General features: G+C 40.7%; 1 protein-coding gene across 1 annotated transcript in view; it reads left to right on the forward strand.

The window, feature by feature from the left end:
• Positions 1 to 541: 541 nt before the first annotated feature.
• Positions 542 to 19,328, forward strand: part of xpr1a (xenotropic and polytropic retrovirus receptor 1a) — a 59,169-nt gene continuing 40,382 nt past the window's right edge. Inside the window, exons 1-3 of the mRNA XM_028404615.1 lie at positions 542 to 583; positions 829 to 1,314; positions 6,347 to 6,398. Of these exons, the coding sequence (XP_028260416.1) occupies positions 1,246 to 1,314; positions 6,347 to 6,398 (121 nt within the window). The 5' untranslated portion in view covers positions 542 to 583; positions 829 to 1,245. The remainder of the gene's footprint in view (positions 584 to 828; positions 1,315 to 6,346; positions 6,399 to 19,328) is intronic.

Here is a 19,328-nt window from a genome sequence, read left to right on the forward strand (position 1 = left end):
CTAATATAAGTGTCGTCTATTAGATTAAATCCAATATTCATATAGGATACTGATATTAGCACGTTTACTGAAACTCTTTTACAGTTTTTATTGACACCTGTCATAAAGCCATAGGCCTACATATTCATGAAGCGTTATGGAAAATGCATTAGCACGGGTTGTCCAGCAGATGCTGCTATTGGTGTAATGATAATTTCGTCCACTCTGGTGAATGGTCAGAGTTGTCCCACCTACGTATCACCACTTGCAAGTTTCGCAGAGAGATCAATTAAAAAGCAAACAAACAAGTATAAAATAATTTTATTTTCCCTGTTAAATCTGAAAGTTACGTTTAGGATTAATGCTGGTTCCATTCTTATTACGCAGTAACCCATTGAATATACCTTTTATTTTGGGAACTTTGGAGAGAGGCACCGCCAGCATAGGCTATATGTATATATATATATTTTTTTTTTCTTTAACAAAGGATAACAGCACAGGTATTATTGTGTTGTTGTTAAACTCTGCTTTTCAAACCCCACAGGAGACTTGCATCTGGGTGGAGTGTCTATAATTTGCAGAACATATAACACAGAATAAGCAGGTGATGATTGTCTGTATTTAAACATAATAAGAATGTTTATGAACTGAAAACGACTAACAAATATAAACATTTAAGTAACATAGCCTATGTGGTGAAGTTTGTACTATCAACAACTAGCATACAAGACTGTTGAACATAACTTCCTCCCTCTTTATCTGCAGGCACACTAAGCTCCTTAGATATTTATAAAAACACGAAGAAAACGACAAAGAAGTAAATATGTGTACATTGCAAACTGTTTTCAGGAGGTCCCATCAGCCCCCGATGCCACTGCGCGCTCTGCTGACGCAACCACGTCACTGTGGTTCATTGCGATGGCGGACCGCAGTGTCCCCAGACCAGCCCAGGGAGGGACCGAGCAAAGTCACTGAGCGACTCTCATCGGCTCTCCTAAACTGCCGCCTGACCACCTGTTAAAGAGAAAACTGCTGCCACTGCCGTCCCCTCTCGTGAAATAGTATGTGGGACGGGACCTTGTGCGGGATCTTGTGCACTGAGTGGGACCAATTACAAGTGGAGTGAGAGGGAGCGGAGTGCGCCGGCCCGACGCACCGCATGTTGAGCCAGCAAGTTGACTGACATAACAAAAGTCGCGTCGACGGGGAAGGGGACAGCCGCTCTCGGATTTAACGGAGGTTTGAAGGGACACCTGTTCCGGCAAAATGAAATTCGCGGAGCATCTTTCGTCCCATATCACTCCGGAGTGGAGGAAACAGTATCTTCAGTATGAGGTAAAGTGACATTTATCTTGTAGGCTATTTAAAATAAATGCCTGGTAGGTAACAACAACAACTGTGGAAACAGACCACATTTCATCTGAAGGAGTAACTATTAATTAAACTAAGATCTAAAACCTGTGTAATATATATATTTTTATATATTTTTGCAGTTCCAGTAAACACTACTCTGGAGAGCAATAAACGACGTGAAAGATAAGGGATGCCCTATTGTTTATGGAGGGGAAATTGACTGCGGTTGTTAAGAGCCATAGGGAGCTTTCAGTGTTTACTATGCTGTTTGCTTAGTTTACGATCCTAAAAATTAATAGAAAGACTAGTTTACAAAACGAACGAGTTTATTTAATGCTAGGAAAAATTAACTATACGATTTTTTCCCTTTATTTTAACAATGACAATACAAATATTATGAAAAGCTTTATAAATAATTAATTTCAAGCAATTCTTTGTTTTGTTTTTTCTAAAGAAAAATAGATGTCATCAGTTTCATTTTTAATTCATATTTTGTTAGATATTTTATTTTACTTTTCTACACGACCATCATATAACTGAGCATGTATCCTTCATTAAAAAAAGAGAAATTTATTCATTGTCCAAGGTCACATATCCGATCAAATCTCACTTCCTCTGTATTATACTTTATTTTATTTTAGATTTTTAATCTAAATATCTACAAAGATTGACACCTTTTACAAATTCATGCATTTTATAATTATTATTAATATTAATAGTATGTATTTAAAGCACATGGAAACATGTATATAGCCTTCATAGTATTTTTCTATAAATTATAGATCTAGTTGTTCTTATTTCCACAGAATGGTTAAATCTCTAAATCCACCTACAAGACTTCATCAGCTGGATATTCGTGTGGTTTTTCATGTCTGTGGATTTAGAAGGAATCTTTCTGTGCACACATGTTCTTTGTTGGGTGGTGCAAAGTATTTGTAGGGGCATTTTATTTTCACACCCCACTTCTTGCTGGACATACACTGAGAGCTTTGGTGCAGACATGCAGTGACAGGGCAGGCTGCTCAGTTCCATTTAGCTCTATGAATTATAGACAAAGACCCTGTTCTTTTCAACCTCAGCAGCCTACATCCCAGACTCAACAGAAGCTCACTGCACAGGTTTTATTTTGGTAACATGCCCTAAATATTATTATTAAGTTGGTGCAGCAGACAGTTGCCCCTCTCCATCTTGACATGAATGATATGCTGTCATTATCGTGAAAACATTCTCAGCCTAATTAAAGTGGGAATAAATTTTAAAGACAGACAGATTTTTGGTGAACATTGGTGAGATTTTTATTTGTTTTTTATTTCCTTTTATTATTTGAGATCTTTATTAATGCACAGACACGGACTGTCTGCTGTCTTTGTATGTACAGACTGAGGCTCAGGGACAGATGCATGGCCATACCAGCCATTTTACACCTCCAGTCTCCATCGAGGCATTCAATGACCCGAGATGGATGATGATATATTTTCTCATCTGTCTTTAGCGTTCTTCTTTAGTAACAGTTTAATTTGATGTAATAATCCTGAATTTGACTGTCAATTATTGTAGTTTTGCAAGATGTGACATTAATAGAGGCACTTGTATGATTTTGATTGTTTTTGAATAATTGATGTATGCAGTCTTTAATGGCTCCAGACATACTGTAGTTTTTGTCTGTGAAGAAGTAAAAAGGTAATCAGTCAAAACACAGCATTATGGATACATGATTCAGACAGACTCGAGGTCACTATTTGCATTTTTCGCATTTGTTTCATCATCCCGAAACACCTGCACAAACATATTGTTGTCACATGTGACTTACTATTGTTGAATTATGTAGAACAAGAGAGATGTTCTCCTGTCCATACACTTTGTCTTCTTTCTCAAAACTGAATTAAATATAAGGCAAAGAGCAAAGATGTGTATTTATGCTACTGCAAGAGCCTTCAGTCTTTGTCTGACCTCTGTAAACACCATTAAGTGGGCAGGGGAGGGAGAGAAGCCGCACGCCTATAGACAATTGATGTCTTATTCCAAAGTTGATGCTCTCTAAACAAAGCCAATAGACAATTGTAGACAGAAACATACAGCACTAAAAAACAGCTGGCTTCAGTAAGTGAAATCACCTGGATGAAACATAGTTTATATCAATTTTGCCTGGATGTTCTGCTGTGAGATGCAGTGTCGTGGATCCCTTATGGAGGGATTGGGACTGAACCCTGAAAGTGCATCCAGTCATCACAAACTGCAGCCAAACCAATGGCGACGCTAATTCAGTTGTGTCTGTCACACACTGACATATAATTCCAGCAGCACAGGTCATTTTTACACATAGTCCATGCAGGAAGCGATGACTCTTCACAGTGTCTGTATCTGTGACTTACAGCTGCCCACATCCAAATTGACTGTGGTTTGAAGTGATATTGTTGCCTTTGTGTGTGTGTAGTTGGATTAATTAACCTACTGCCCAGTTTTCACTCACCCTATTGTGTGGAAAACTGCGGCGCCTGTTTAGATTGGTCCTCCAGTTTCTATGCAGATGAGAGGGATGCGGCAAAAAGGCAGTTCCAGCAAGTACAGGCTCTAGTTTGTAAGGCACTTCATTTGAAGGTGGACGCATTGACAAGGTGATTGAGTGATAGACTAATTAGGTGTTGTGCTTCATCCTGTGGGATTGTAGTTATAAACCTGTATGCTAAACAGCTGTTTGGTATGGAGGTAGTATGTACAGAGGCTCATGGTAAAAGGCAGGAGATGTGTTTGATTTCAATGTTACAGTTATGTCTGCTTATCAATTCAATATGTCTTCACATAAAAGTGAACCTGCATGTACGAGGTAGTTATGTACAGCATGTTAAGTTGAGACGTATAGCCTACTTGTGAACTAATTTAACAGTAAAGCATGATAGACATTCAGATGTGTGCCTCTGTGTGTGGGCGAGAGAACAAGGCCACTTATGAATTTACCTCTGCAGTCTAATCACTCGTGTAAGCTTTGAGGAGGAGGAGGAGGAGGAGAGTGCTCATACATAGACTCACATTTACAATGCAAACTAAGTAATGTGCTGACAAAAAGCAGGTGAGCATGTATCAGTATCAGATTGCAGTTTGTTCAAAGGTCAGACCTCTTCTTTCTGTAATGAATCTAAATGTTACAGTTTAAATGTCTAAACCCCGACACTCAGGTTTGTATTATGTAAACTGAACGAATGTATTCCATGCACTGAAAGTGTGATTTATCAGCATGTCCTACAATATGAACATTATGTATACAACAGGCATGGCACGGCGACTGCTGAGATTCCCCCCATCTATACCTCCCTCTTTTCTTCCATCCTCACCTCATCGTTCCTCCCCCCACTGGGAGGACATCTGGTCCCCGACCAGACCTGCCCTCTGCTCCCCTCCTCCTCCCTCTTCATCCTTTCCTCGCATCCTCTCTACTCCTCTTTCCTACATGCAGGGATCCACTTAGACACAGATTCAAGTGATCTATTGGCTTTCTGATTGAGCCACCGATCTCTTTAAACTAACAACACACACACTGAGCATATAAGGATAACAAATTCAAGCATCACTGAAGAACGACTTGATCATACAGCACTCAAGATGTATCAGTTAGTGGGCATATAATGTGTCACAGCCATGAAAGGATTTAAAGACATTCAATCCACTGCAGGATAAGCTCCATTTGTGACACAAGTCTAGTACCTGTGTTACATGCATGTTTGCTTCATTGGGTATGCGTTATCACCATGTGAATGCATGGTCACTGAAGCCAATGGCCCCATTAGGCTCAGCTTAGTTATTGTCTACAGGTTTTACCACTGATTATTGCCATGCCTGCAGGTCTATCCCATTTCCCTAAAGCCCTCCCCCCCTTGCCATTACATCCATCACCATGGCAATGCCTCCATCTTAATGAATGCCGTCCCCTCAGAAAATAAATTTCCCCTATTAGTTGGCTATAATACTGCTGTATGTGCACAGTGGGATATGCTGTGACCCTTGTCAGACAATGTAGAGACAGTGTTACATTAGGAAATGTTGGCTTAGGCTCCGGTGATGGGAGTCTCATCGTACACGTAATACACAGAGGAACAAGTATCAGCAACCCAGGCTGCAACTAATGCACAGTAGTTTCTGAGTGTTTTCCACCCACACACAGGATCTCTGACACTCTCTCACTGCTGTGTTTTAATAGCAGCAGGCTACATAAGAGCAGATTTGTTTTGATGTACAGCTCAGTTGCATTGTGATTAAAAATGAGAGGTAAGATTGGCACATGGGGCAGAAGACCCTGAGTCTTGAAAACACATTTAATTAACAGTTAAGTATGTAATGAAACTTCATAATATACTTTTTTATTTTTTTGCAGGGAAGAGTTAGTTACAAAGACGTTTATGAGGTTTAACGAGAAAAGGATTCAGCTGCACTCTGATAACACTGATGCGTTCAGATGAGCCAGCCTCCAATCATCTGTCAGTCTCCATTATCTTCAAAATCAGTTTTGCTGAAGAGAAACAACCTCATGTAACCACTACAGCATCTGTATATCTGCTTTGTATCTGTCCGCCCACTTCTAGTCTGAAAGACATACACTTCTAAAAGCGATTCAATTGTAGTATCACACAAGTCTGACTTTGTGTATTAAATGATCCCCAAACAGTCTCCCAGGAGTTTGTACCAATAACAAATATTAATACTTGGTAAGAACCCTTTACAATGAAGCACATGCCACAGTGGATTTGGTTTTTATGTAAACAGCTGTGTGGGAGATGCTCTAATTTTCCCATATGGACAAGAATTGTCTGCTGTAAAAGCAGATGTTTCTCACGATCGGTTGATCCCTCATCCACTTTAACCGTATTTTACCAGATATAATACATTTTTAATCCTCCCAGCTCACAGAATCCGTAGACTCTGGGAACTTAAACAACCAGGCAGAAGTGAATAAGTGTTGTGTTGTGTTTCTGGGGTCGATGTTTTCAGACAATGATTTTTATTACTCTCATTTCCTCTTCAGGCGTTTAAGGATATGCTGTATGCTGCCCAGGACCAAGCTCCATCCATAGAAGGTAAGGAGGCTTCCTGTTTGGATAAACAGTACCAGACAGACAGACAGACAGACACTTACAGTATACACCCTGTGCCCCCTGTTTGGGCATCCCCAGAATAACAACCCTTCATCTGCTAAAAATAGGTGGAAATCACTGCTAACAGGCTGCCACTCACTCCACAGTGTCTAACTTAACGAGACCAAAGACAAAGAACAAACCATTAGCTTCTGTTACTTTATCTTAGTAGCAAGTCTACTCAGAGCATTAGATGGCACATGCGTGTGAAAACTGCTGAGAAGCTAAAAGTTTAAGAAGGTGTAATGTTTGTTGCATCCTTGTGTGGTTAGAAACAGGCATGATTTCATCAGCATGGAGCCTGGAGTGTTACATTTATATTGTATTACATTTTTTTGCACACCATGGCAGAACAGAACTGGGGTTAAATGGTCAGCATTGTGGAGTGTTGCTACACCACACAGCAAAGATAAGGAATGCCACTGGCTATAATTACTCTTTGGCATTAGATGGCATGTACTGTGTGATAAGGGAAAGAATGTTAACCATTTGTTTTATTTTAGAATCCTGTGTGAGGAAGTAAACAACTTTCTTTAGTTGCTGGGTTGACGTGTATGTAAGCGCAACATCGTCTGAGAGACGGAGCAGAATTAGAAATGGTGCTGATGAGTGCACAGAACTGACTTCTGCCACAAGTAGTTGTCTTTTTCGTGAATGAATACTTGTGTGTGTCCAAATGTGTCTGCTGCTGTAGTGATAATGCTTTGCAACATGCCCCTCATAGAGCTGTGACTCCCAGAGCTCAGTTCCAGCTGAGCGGGCCTGATGTTGGTGGTTGGACTGGATGTGATTCTATCATGAGTGACAGAGACGTTAACACACTGGACTTGTGCTTTGTGTGCAAACCTGCTTCAGGCACAAAGATCCTTTTCAAACATGTATTATTTCTCTTTTCACTTTGATTCAACACATATCTTGTTCGTTGATATCACATGAGCTGTTTCTCCAGCTGGGCTTGGAGAGCTCAGTGTGGATGATGAATTACTTCCTGTCTCAGGTCTGAGCTGTACACATGGGTCACCGCTCTGCCTCTGTCATTTTGTCACATGATTGGTGAGCATGTCTTACGAATAGAGACAGGATCGATCAATCAGTAGAAAATCATACTGTGTCATTCATGTGGCATCATTATGACATTTCAAACCTCTCCGCTCAATCAAATTGATTTGTCTTCTTTTCATACTTTCCCTTTTACAGCAGACATGTGAAAAGAAAGGAGTATCAGCAGCGGCATGTGTTGTGTTGGATAGAAGAAATCTTTTACTGGATCAGACAGTTGTTTGTCCCTTTTTTGTGGGAAAGAGAAAGAGAAAGAGAAGTCATAATGAAAGCAGCAGCAGAGACAATAGTGTTATTGAGCTCTGAAAAGCACATTCTCCTGTGGCTTGGATTGGTTGACTTTTCATAAACTAAACAAGATTAGCAGGCATCATAAAAAACAAGCCTACTGCAGCAATTTTTCCTCACGTCTGCTAGACCAAAACTGACAAATTGTATTGAATTTAAAGAAAGGCAGGGTGATATTTGTGCAAGGTGCCTGAGCAATGTCTGTGTGTTGCTCATGGACACTTTGACAGATGAGCAGGAGATGAGATGACCAATGCTGCAGCTAATGAAGAACTCACACCCAGAGCTACACACACACTGTTTGTTCTATCTTTTAAAACATCAAATAAAGGGCAAGTCTCCTCAGTGGTGGCTTCTTATTGCTTTTTTGTTTTGTCCCGCTAATGATTCTATTTTACATCTCATCAGATAGCCACGGAGCGGCCCATCCTTAAAACTGTGAACTGGGACTAGATCTGCCGGATTAATCATTAAGCACAATATTATTATGCTCATTGTGTTATTGATTAATCATCACAAGCCCAACCTTAACAGCAAAACTCAGTCAATGATTTATTAACCTTTAATAAAATCATTAATTAGCTTATACAGCCTTTATATATGGTACCTCAGCAGAAAGTGTTATAATTTAATATATCCACTGACTAGAAAGCTAATTATGAGGTTTTGATTCAAGGCTGTGCTCCTCTCTCTCTCTCCCTCCCTCTGCCTTCCCTCTCAGTCTTCACAAAAAGCAGCACTTTGGTATTCAGTGGATGTATCCCTTGCCTGAGGGAGACAGTTTTACTAGGTTATAACTATTTGCTCACCCACTCTGCTCCCTTTTTGGACACCCTGCTGTACCTGACAGAGCTGTGTAGTGGATAGCTATGAGAGTGGACAGGCACTACAAAGCTCCTGTCAGGACCTCTGTATCATATTGTGAAGTTATGACCACACCAGTAAGAACATGTGTAATGTTTATGGGTGGTCTTTTTCCATAATAATTGTCTCACGTGCTGTGTTTTATGTAGGTGTTCAGACATTACTCAGTCTGTTTCCACTGCAGAAAGCCTCTGTGGGGACGTAGCACTAATGCACTTCTTTGAGCACCATCTTTAGTCTCATTTATCAATCAGTTTCAACAAGATGAATATTGTAATTAAGAGAGCGTGTTGTAAGCTGTCTTGCACCAATGTGTGCACATAATGGTTGCTCTGCTGCTGCATATGACCCTTTACCCCTCGTTAAGATCCTTTGTTGTTGTTCCCTCCGTCTCTTATTGGTCCTTGTGTAATTGTAATTAAAACGTGCACTGTGGAGAGCTGGTGGAAGACAACAGAGAGAACAGCTGGTTGGATCTCTGATTCCCCCCATTCCAACCATTAGACTGAGTTATGCCACAGTCTAATTCAATTAGCCTGCTGATTATTACAGAGATCCGTGATGGCCCCACAGACAATAAACACACAGCTTTGACAGGAATCTGTGTATTGTCTTTGTGTGTCACACTATTTCCAGCAAGGTTCACATGCCTGACAAGCCTGTATTTATTCATTCATTCATTCATTCATTCATTCATTCATTCATTCATTGTGTCCCTCCTGCTCTGTTAATGGACAGTCTATAACTGTGATGGTATCTGTGCAGGGCTGTGGCAGGCCTGTGGAAAGATGGTGCTGATGGCACTGCTTGATACACACTGAGAATCCAGTCTGTGGGTCATGGGAGGGATTTCCTTCTGAATCACAAGTTCTGAATGCCAGAGATGAATGAATCAGCCCAAAGAAAAATCAATTATGAACACATCAGTTCTCATGTTACCCTACACTACATCCTACATAGTGAAGCCTCTCCTTCAGTAAATGTCGGCCGTATTTTCACTACTGTCCTGTGTGTGTCCACGGCTATCACTTCTGGGCTTTTTGTGTTTTATGCAGTCCAATAGAGTTATAAATACAGCAGTGTGAAAATGTGATGCTTATACCATCTACTGTCTTTATATAAGAAGTCCTAGCCCACTCTATAAATGAGCACTCAACATTTTTATCTTGTATAATGTTGAAATCATGTTACAGTCAATGCAAGGTTGTGATCTCATAATGAATGTGTCACAGCCATGGCTCATTCAAACCGAATCAGAATGAATGACAGTCTTGTTTTACAGCAGAGAAATGGAAATGTTTTGCGGGTTACCTGTGAAACGACTGAGCATAATATTCAGCTATCACACTGTTTTTGAAAGTGGATATGCTTGCCTGCACGCAGACTTTTATCTGAATATGCACTTACTGAGGTGTTAAACCATCCTGGTATCTTTAACATCTTCAGTGTAGCTGAGCCCAGGGCTGATGTGTTTGTGCTTTAACGTTTCTCACATCGTACAAGATCAGCTATTAATAATGTTGTAACTATATGTAAAAGTAGTTCCTGTGTGCTCAGGTTTCAGACTGCTCTGAACACTTTTTCCAACACTTGTTTGTCACAGATTTCTGTTTAAGGTGAACTGTCAGATCACACAAGTCTTCTGGTTGGAAAACAAAGTCTTTCTGTGGCTGCTGCTGTTCATGCTGTCCACTTGTATTCTGGTTCTTTCAAAAAGAGGCTGAATTTAAGGACTGTATAACAGACAGTATGAAGATTTTGAGCTCTGTGAATCATGTAAACATGGACTCAGAGCACAAACAACACCTCCCCACTAAGCTAGAGAGATGTACAGATGAATAAAATCTATGTTTCTCTCACTCATTAAATCACAACGAGGCAGCCTGAAAGCCAGATGTTCATGTTCATCCCAGACACTTGTACCACAGCCTCCTGCTCTCCACTGCAGCCCACGTCTCACCTGAACAATCATGTCCCCTCTCATTTATCTTTTTATAGCTTTGATTACAGGCAAATAAACCGGCACATTGTCGTGTTCCACTAACTCTGCCAGCCGACCACTTTCTAATGAATAATTTTGGGTGTATTCTTTGTGTTTACGTAATCGGCTTAATAAAAACATGAATCACACACACATCATCTCAACTACACCTTTCATCCAGCTCTTATTCTTCTATTTTCTATTGTTGTCTGGGCCACTTGCCCACCCGCCATTTTGTATGCAATTGGTGTCGACCATGATGAGATGTTAGCTGAAAAGCTGCTAGCCTGTGTCATGCAGTGCTGAATTATTATTCTGTGTGCGTATATGATGGAACTGCAGCTGTTATTACTGTTGTTGTTGTTCCCCGTTTGAGTCTTTCTCGCCTCTGAGAAAAGCGTTCTAATTTCTGTAATTTTCATGCCTTCGCACTCAGTTGAAGTTTAGTTGCCTTGGGTCCAAGACACTGTTGCAATTACACTATGTGAGTGTGGGTTTGTTTGGGATTTATTTGTGACATTAATAATATGCACATATTGTATTCTGTATAAGGTATAGACACTTTAAATTTTACATTTTTAATCCCACAGTGAGGTTTCTGAACAGTAAGGCCATACATATAGAGTCACATAGGTCTATCTTTAGCAACAAGAACAACAACAACCTGTAACAGATGGTACTATAAAGCATCATTAAGTCAGACTGGGACTGCTGACATAGAAGACGATGGGGCAGTGAGTCTAAATTTGTGGAATAACTGGTCAATTTCTCTGAACAATCTGCACACAGGTGTACTCATACATTCTGCATACACACAGCAGCATGCACAGCAGACAGTCAAATCTGTGTATGCAGTGAGAAAGACGGACAGATGCTGGCAGGGCAGCAGGAGGTCAGACAGTGGGAAGGTGATAGAAGCAGGGGAGAAGAAGGGAGACAGATGGACATGCAGACAGACAGGTAGACAGGCAGGCGGGTTCAGCAGGACAGTAGTGTGGCAGGCAGGGTCTCCCACCCGCCTGCATTATTGATGGGCTCTTTGACAAGCTGCTGCTCATGCTCGCTTCCAAACCCTAATTGCTGGGTTTTTGTGGGGGTTGGTTCCTTTTTTTGGTCCTTAATCTTGGTGCCACCTAAGTCTGAATCAATAGAACAATAATTAAACATGACTTGTAAGTAATTGAAGAGTGTTTGTGGCATGTAAGAGAACTGTTTTTTTTTTTGTTGCTTCACTTCAAATCATATCTGAGAATCTTCATTTCTCTTCACTGAAGCAGGTTTAGCTTCCAGAGTGGCTTTACAGCAGCCTTGAAGCAGTGTAAGGGGACATAGCTGTGGATTCAGCTACTGGTCCTTTGATGAGGCTTCTAAGGGTATTAGAAGAGAGGGAAGCAGGAGGATCAGGGTCAATAAAAACCTAGGATCACTATCCCAAGGTCAGGGTCCAATCGAACAGAGGTAATGACTGATGAAAAGGGTGAAAGGTAATTGGATGAAAAAGGGGGGGGGGGTGGCCATCACTCTCTGCTTTTATGTTTGCTGTTAAGATTACAAAGGAATTAAGGAACTAGTATGTAAAATAACATGGAAATATTGGTGACTGCCAATGACTACTCTGAAACAGAGAAAGATAAAAACAGTGCAAGCAGAAGAGATCCTTCAGGCAGCAGACAGACAAACAGACTGAGTGGGAGGTCCCTGGGCTCATCTCCAATGCATGTTGCCCTGCATTAGCTCTACAGCCACCCTGCAAGAGAAAGCCAGTCAGAGAAAGAGAACCATGGTAGATAAAAGTCTTCTATACCTCCATCCATTATTCATCGATGAATTAGATCTTGCCTGAATGAAGTGAAGGAGAAGAAGAAAGAGGAGGTGCGGGGGAGAGAGAGAGAGAGAGAGGGGGGAAGGATGGGCTGTTTTAAGGGAGGAGGGATCGAGATATCGAGATAGCAAATGTTGTGGTGTTAGATAAGGGTGAGGAGTTCAGATGAGGATGTAGCTCCAGTGGGGGTATTTTTAGATTTTTGGGCATTCAACAAAAATATCGGAGCATCTCTGCTGTAAGTCCATTTGTTAAAATACTGTAGATTTAAGGTAAAACAAAGTGAGCAAGGGTGGCATGGACCTGAGGGATGAGGGTGATGTCTTTATGTATTTTGGATGGAGGGGATGGATCGAGGACAGAAGTGGAACGGTTAGTCCAGCTCAGAGGTCATAGGAAACCTCTCACCCCTTGAATGTGGTTATGAGGTGCTTCTAAGGCTTATGAGCCCAGTAGTCAACAACCTGTCCTGTGTCTCTCTGTGTTCATATGTGTAAACACGTGTTCTAGCCTTATGAACATGCCACTATTTGGATGAATGATGGGAGCTGCCTGTGATCATCTTCAAAGATGGGCAGAAGCTAAACACTGATCTGTAAGATTAACACGCTATGTTGCTCAATGAGAGCGTGCTCTTGTTTAGGTTAAATAAACTGAAGGCTTAGATCATATGATCTGGCTGTTTGCCACATGCACAACTGAGGGATCATATACATGGAACACCAGCAGTGATTTCAATAATGTGAAGCATGGCAGGCATGTGAGTGTAATGAGATCTGTCTCTGTTGATTAGAAATCAGCTGTCGAGGTCTTTGGAGTTCAGAGTATTTGTTTAGCATTAGCAGGGATTCCAAACCATAATCTAACCTATGTTCTAAGGCAAGTTATTTTTTTTATTATCGGTGATGAGAAACCCAATCGACAGCTTTGGCTGCCAGCCAGCAGATCAGCCTCTCTCTGCAGAGTCTAACCAATCAGTCATAGCTGACCGCACGGCATTTATCTAGCCTGGATTCACACAACAGTTTGACTGGATTAAAATGGATCTTTATTTTCTTGGTGGAAATTGAAAAAAAAATGCAATTTGCAGATTTGGATGTTGAGCACGCTCACATTTCTGTCCTGCATTCAAAGATTAAAAGTCAGCAATCAGTGGAGTGATAGAAAAAAATGATGCAAAGCAGGGCAGCGATGATGGATGGATGGATGGGGAGCGGAACAGAGACATGCGACCTTGTCTTTGCTGTGTGTCTTGATGTTTTTATCTTCTCATACAGTCTCTGCACTGTGCCACACTCACAACAGACTGCAGAGGGTTTCACACATGCATGCAGAGACACACACACACACGAGGAGCTGCGTACTACAGGGTGTGTGGGTGTTATTGTGAGCTATAGGTGATGACAGCAGGGCCATATGCTGATGTATTTCTGTTTTTTTTCAGTTCTGCAATTAGAGTACAACCAGTGAACTCATTACTCTGTGCCCACTCTAAATTTGCATGCAGAAGCTCACAGTGTTCATACCTATTTCCACTGACACTTTAAAACATAATAATATATTCTATTTATAGATTTTCTTCAACAAATTATATATTTGTTCCCGGTGAGCATTTGTCAGGCCCTGTGATCTACAGTATGGTGGCTGTATATGGGTATAAGTACCATATAGTGTTTGAGTGTAGGGCTTTGCAGAAGACACAGTGTCCTTCACTGTACTGGTGCACTGCATCGTCTCTCTGGAGAGACAATTGGAACCTGGCTCAGATTGGCTCAGAGGCATGAAAGCATGGTGACGGTGTACCAGTCACATGAAGCTCATATCTGTCTCATTTCTCCTCTCCAGTATTGACTCTCAGCTTATTTTTTAACTCAATCACAGTCTCAGTGCCAGCATAGAGATCTATATGAAAAGTGGCAAAAGTTTAGTTTTGTATTTGTGTATTTGGTATAATGAGAATGACCTCCTGAGTTTACACAAGCCGAGGGTTGGTTAGGAAGGTGAAGTATATTTATGTTTCCTGTGGTCCTATGATCTGTGACAGCCAGCACACTCAGAGAAAGACAAAGAAATGACGGCTACTGAATGACAGCTGAGAATGACAAGTAAGAGAAGCATCAAAGCATCAAAGAAAAAAAAGACAGGTAACATTAGTGGTAATTGGAGCAAAGAAAGGTAAAGACTGCGGAAACCACCTTTCTTAAATCTTACCGTTACTCATATAAAAGAGTAAAGTGTGTGATGCCTGGCAGAAGCTATTTGATTTGCTTATTCAATAAATTTGGATTAGTGCACATTTTAATAGCATTCCAGGCAGTAGACATAATTTAAGTTTAATATGTTTGAGGTCAGAGGCTAGTTCTTACAGGGGCAGAGACATATTGGCTCAGATATAATTTCCCCGTTTATTTACACTATCATCGTATAATCCAGAAACAAGAGGAGAGAGAGAGAGATCAATAATTCACAGCTATTGTTCCCTCCCGGACAGCCTGTCTGTCTTTATATTAAATGTTGAATTATTAACTGTGTGAGATTGGAAATAGGTTGAATCTTCAAAAACTGTCCTGGCTCTCACTGGCAGCCACATGAAACAACATGCTAAAGTTTTAATGAATTAATGGTATATAAAGACAAATACTAAAATGTCTCATGCATACATGTCCATTCATTGTCTCAAGCGTTCTGTAAGCAGGTTTAAAGTCACCAGGTCAGCACTGTTACTCATTCTCTACAATTTCAAAACAATCCCTGCTACCATATGCTGACCTGAGGGAATAAACATATTTCATATTCAACATGTGTCTTCATGACATCAATAACCAATGACTTTGCTGCTGGTAAACACTGACTCACTGCTAAGGTCCAGTCCAGTGTGTGCATTGTACAGTGTACAGTTTCCTGGCTTCTTATTGGCCTTCTGACCTCTGATTAGCTGCAATATAAAAAGAGAAAGACACTTCTGGGGCTTCTCTGTAGAAACAACAGTTTGTCTCTGTTTTGCATTTCGTCCTCGGGGCAAACTGCACGGCTTCTTCTTGACAAGTGCCATCTGATAATTAGGTCTCATAATCACCCTATTAGTATGCAGCTCAATTGAGCAGAGAACAGCTTATTGTCCCCCTGGCATGTGCTGCAGCCATTTGTAAGAGGATTATTGTAGATTTCTTGTTAGGGTTTTTATTAAAATGAATCATATGTGTAATAAGTTGAACTGTTGCATTGTTAATCTCAGAAACATTTGTTTTTAATACAGCCGGGAAGGTTGTGTAGCTGAGTTATAGCTGCTATAATAAATCATTTGAGGGCTTGTGAGCACTGGCTCTGTTTTTAGGTTCGGTTTCACATTCTTATCTGTACCTTTTAGTGGACACAAATAGCTGTGCTGAACTTTCTCCATCACAGTTACCATGGCACCAAAGAAAGAGCCCAGAATCACTCGAGCCTTGTTTTGTTCCAGTGACATTCAGGACCCAAACACAACAAACCTTGAACATGTAAAACTAATGGCTGGGGTGGTACATTGAATTGTAATGGTGTTCCTGTGAAAGCATGCTAAGGTATGTGAGAGCAAAAATACATAATGTGAAACTGATATAATGCATGGAGATCTCCTCCTGCCTGAGGATTTGTGCATACATATATATTCAGAAAACCAAGGCAGCAGAGGTACAATGTGTTGTTTTAGTGTAGCAAGAGCTTCAGGTTTGGTTACTGAATCAAGCTGCATGTCGGCATATGTTTGCACATCCCAGGTTAACAAGGAGCAGGTCAGCTCTTCAAAGGTTGATTTGTCTGCGCTGAAAAACCTCCAGGCGCTTACTGTTTGCTGCAGGAGGCTTTAGGAGGCTCTGTCAGGAAGGTACATCTCCTGACACACCACCAAAATCCTCTGATTTGGTGGTGTATTTGTACTGAGGCCAGATGAAGGGGATGAATCAGAGTCCCAGTGCTGGCTGATGGTTGACAGACAGTGGCTGCCCCTCCTCTACATGCTGCTCTTTAAACCCAGCAAGCAACTGCCCCATACTGCTCAGTGCCACACACACAGACTCTCACACATAACACCCACACAACACACAGATGCCACTCACAATGCCTCACAAACATACTTCTTCTACACAGCATGGTCACAAACAAGCCTCATGCTCCATATGCCTTCCAATAACCCCCTGATGATATGTAAAATGCTGCTGTTCTTGTATTGGTTTTTATACTTTTTATGTTTTTGTCAAACAAAAATGGCTATACATCCTGTTGATGTAAATTATGTTAATGATATTACAGTCAAGCACCCCAAGGTCAGTGTGCTTCTAATCAGATTGAGTCAGGAAATTGCTCCTAATATAATATAGTATTGAATTTCTTCCCTTTCCGCCAGGATGGCAAAGGTAGAATGGGCCGTGTGATGGCTCATTCATAAGTTAGAGTTACAGTATCACAATTAGAAATGGAAACAGGCGTTCTAATGGAAGACCCAACACAGAAATTGGTTGGTGTTTGAAGGCAGTTACGTAGCCAGACACCAATGCAAATGCACGCCAAATGTTCTGAAATAATGTATTGGTACATGGAGCTGTTGAAAATGTTGTTATAACCACCATATCCCCACACTTTGTCAGTCTTCATAGTGTATCTTGAACAACCCTTTTTGTTTGTTTTGTGATACCAGGTTAGGTCTCACTCTTTCTATCTTATTTGCTTTTTTCACATCATGTAATTCTTCTTTCTCCAATATGAGGTTAACCAGGATATCCCTGACATAATATTATGTTGGGCTGTTTATAAAGTGCATTTAATGTGTCGCTGGCAGCAGAGTTAACTCTTTCAGACTGGTGACTTTCCAAAGAAAGCAGCAAAATAATGTTTTCTCCTTTTTAGAGAAAAATTGAATGTTTCATGTGTGTTAATCTTCCAGCTTCTAAATATCTGCCATGTTACAGGAGAGAGAGAGTGTGTGTGTGTGTGTGTGCATGTCTGTGTTTCCCCTTCAAATTCAGTTTATTTTGTCCTCGAAGTGAAGCTGTTTAGTGTGACTCTTATCGAGAGGCTGCAGCTGCTGTTGTGAGAATGCCATGGCAGCCTGGAGGGACATCTTTACACAAATGCACAAACACCTATTCATACTGAGCTGACTGTGCTGGAAAATTTACCTGCAATGTGATCGATCTGCTGGGAAAGGAAGCATAACTCAGTCAGTTGTACAGTGATTCATTTGCACACCGCATGTCTTTTCATACTGAGTAATCTATTCATGCCATTTTGTTGACATTTTTAAACCTTTGTGATGTCTGAACTTAATGTAAACAGTGTGCATGGAAGCCATACTGCTCATCTCTTTCCTTCATGAAGGATGACATATCTCAGACAACACAATCATGGCTGAAGATGGATTTGAAGCTATAAGGCGATCCATGCGGTTGACGGCTGGCTATAATGTTACCTCTTTGACCCCCTCTGTTAATGGCATGGCCACCCAGTAGGTTAATGGTTACTGAATTTCATCCACCTCTACAGTGCGGCCTCACTGTGCCTGCCATGGTTACAGCGGTGGAGCTCTTGTTCTGCTTAGATTAATGGCCTCAGCTCGGACTATTGACACAACACTTATCTTGTTTTTATGAGTCCAGCGACTTGTATCTATAAACCTTGGAGCCACATGTGTGCTTGCGCTTACACACCTTACTGAGGCTCCTATACTGTAGCTACACGTAGCTACACTTGTCGTTTATCTTAATTTCTGTCATTTTGTTATTGTTTTTTATCTTTTTATGGATTTTTTAAGACTTCTTTGTTACATTACATACAGCTTCCAGTTTTCTTCTTGAGGCTGAGGGCAGAGTTTTGTGTTGTATTTGAGTATGCATGAGGCCCCATGGACAATTTTATATAAATACAAATGAGAACTCTCTGATAACAGTATGGCAGCTGGTAGTGCATGGAATTTTGTGTGGTTTTCATTGTAGTTTCTTACTGCTTCCATATGGAAAGCCTCACAGCATTTTACTTTTCTATTTGCACACTTGCTTGTTGAGTAAAATTAATTAGTGGTATATGATCGAACTGTTGTTCTTTTTTCATGCTAAGTGAATGTTTGCATGGTTTGGGCATGTTAGCATTGTCACTGTGAGTCTAGTGGAGTCACAAGCTCTCTATTTAGAGTTGAAATGTGAATGAGAAGTTCTTAAAACTGAAAGAAACTCAAGTTGTGCAAGACAGCAGATTATGAAGGTACACCAGGCTCTGTGTACAGGTAGTGTTGGTATTGTTATGCAGCCTTGCAGCAGATCAGAGAAAGAGACAATGAGAATGAGCGGATGAGATGTCCCTGTAGGCTCCACTTCCTCTGTACCGGCAGGATCAAACACTCAGAGCGAACCCAACATCACAGGAACCGTCGGCAACAGTTAGGCTAACAGATTGGCTTGCCCAAACTTATATCTGTCAGAGCGAGTGTGTGCTTGTGCATGTGCTTGTGCATGTGCATATACTTACATACACACACAGTGTGTGATTTTATGCTCCAAAAGAACTGTGTTTTCACAAACAAATTTTAGTGCAGCTTGCAGAGCCTTATAGGAAACCATTTCAGTATTTTATTTCTGTTGGATATTTTCTGTCATGCTCTTTTGCACTTCATATCTTTTTGGAGCGTATTTGTCTGCAGGGGTGTGTTTAAATTGCATTTTTCTCTGTTAGAAATGAAATATGTTGAAAGATTTAAACAGTTAGATTAAAATCTTGAGGTTTCAGTGATAAACTGACAATAATTTTTCTGTATCCAACACAAATAAGTGAACTGGGGAAAATATGTGACTGTTTGACTGTAGTACAAAGTTCGCTATTAAGTTTCTATGAT

Source organism: Parambassis ranga, chromosome 4 (assembly GCF_900634625.1).
Source record: "Parambassis ranga chromosome 4, fParRan2.1, whole genome shotgun sequence".
Taxonomy (NCBI): domain Eukaryota; kingdom Metazoa; phylum Chordata; class Actinopteri; family Ambassidae; genus Parambassis; species Parambassis ranga.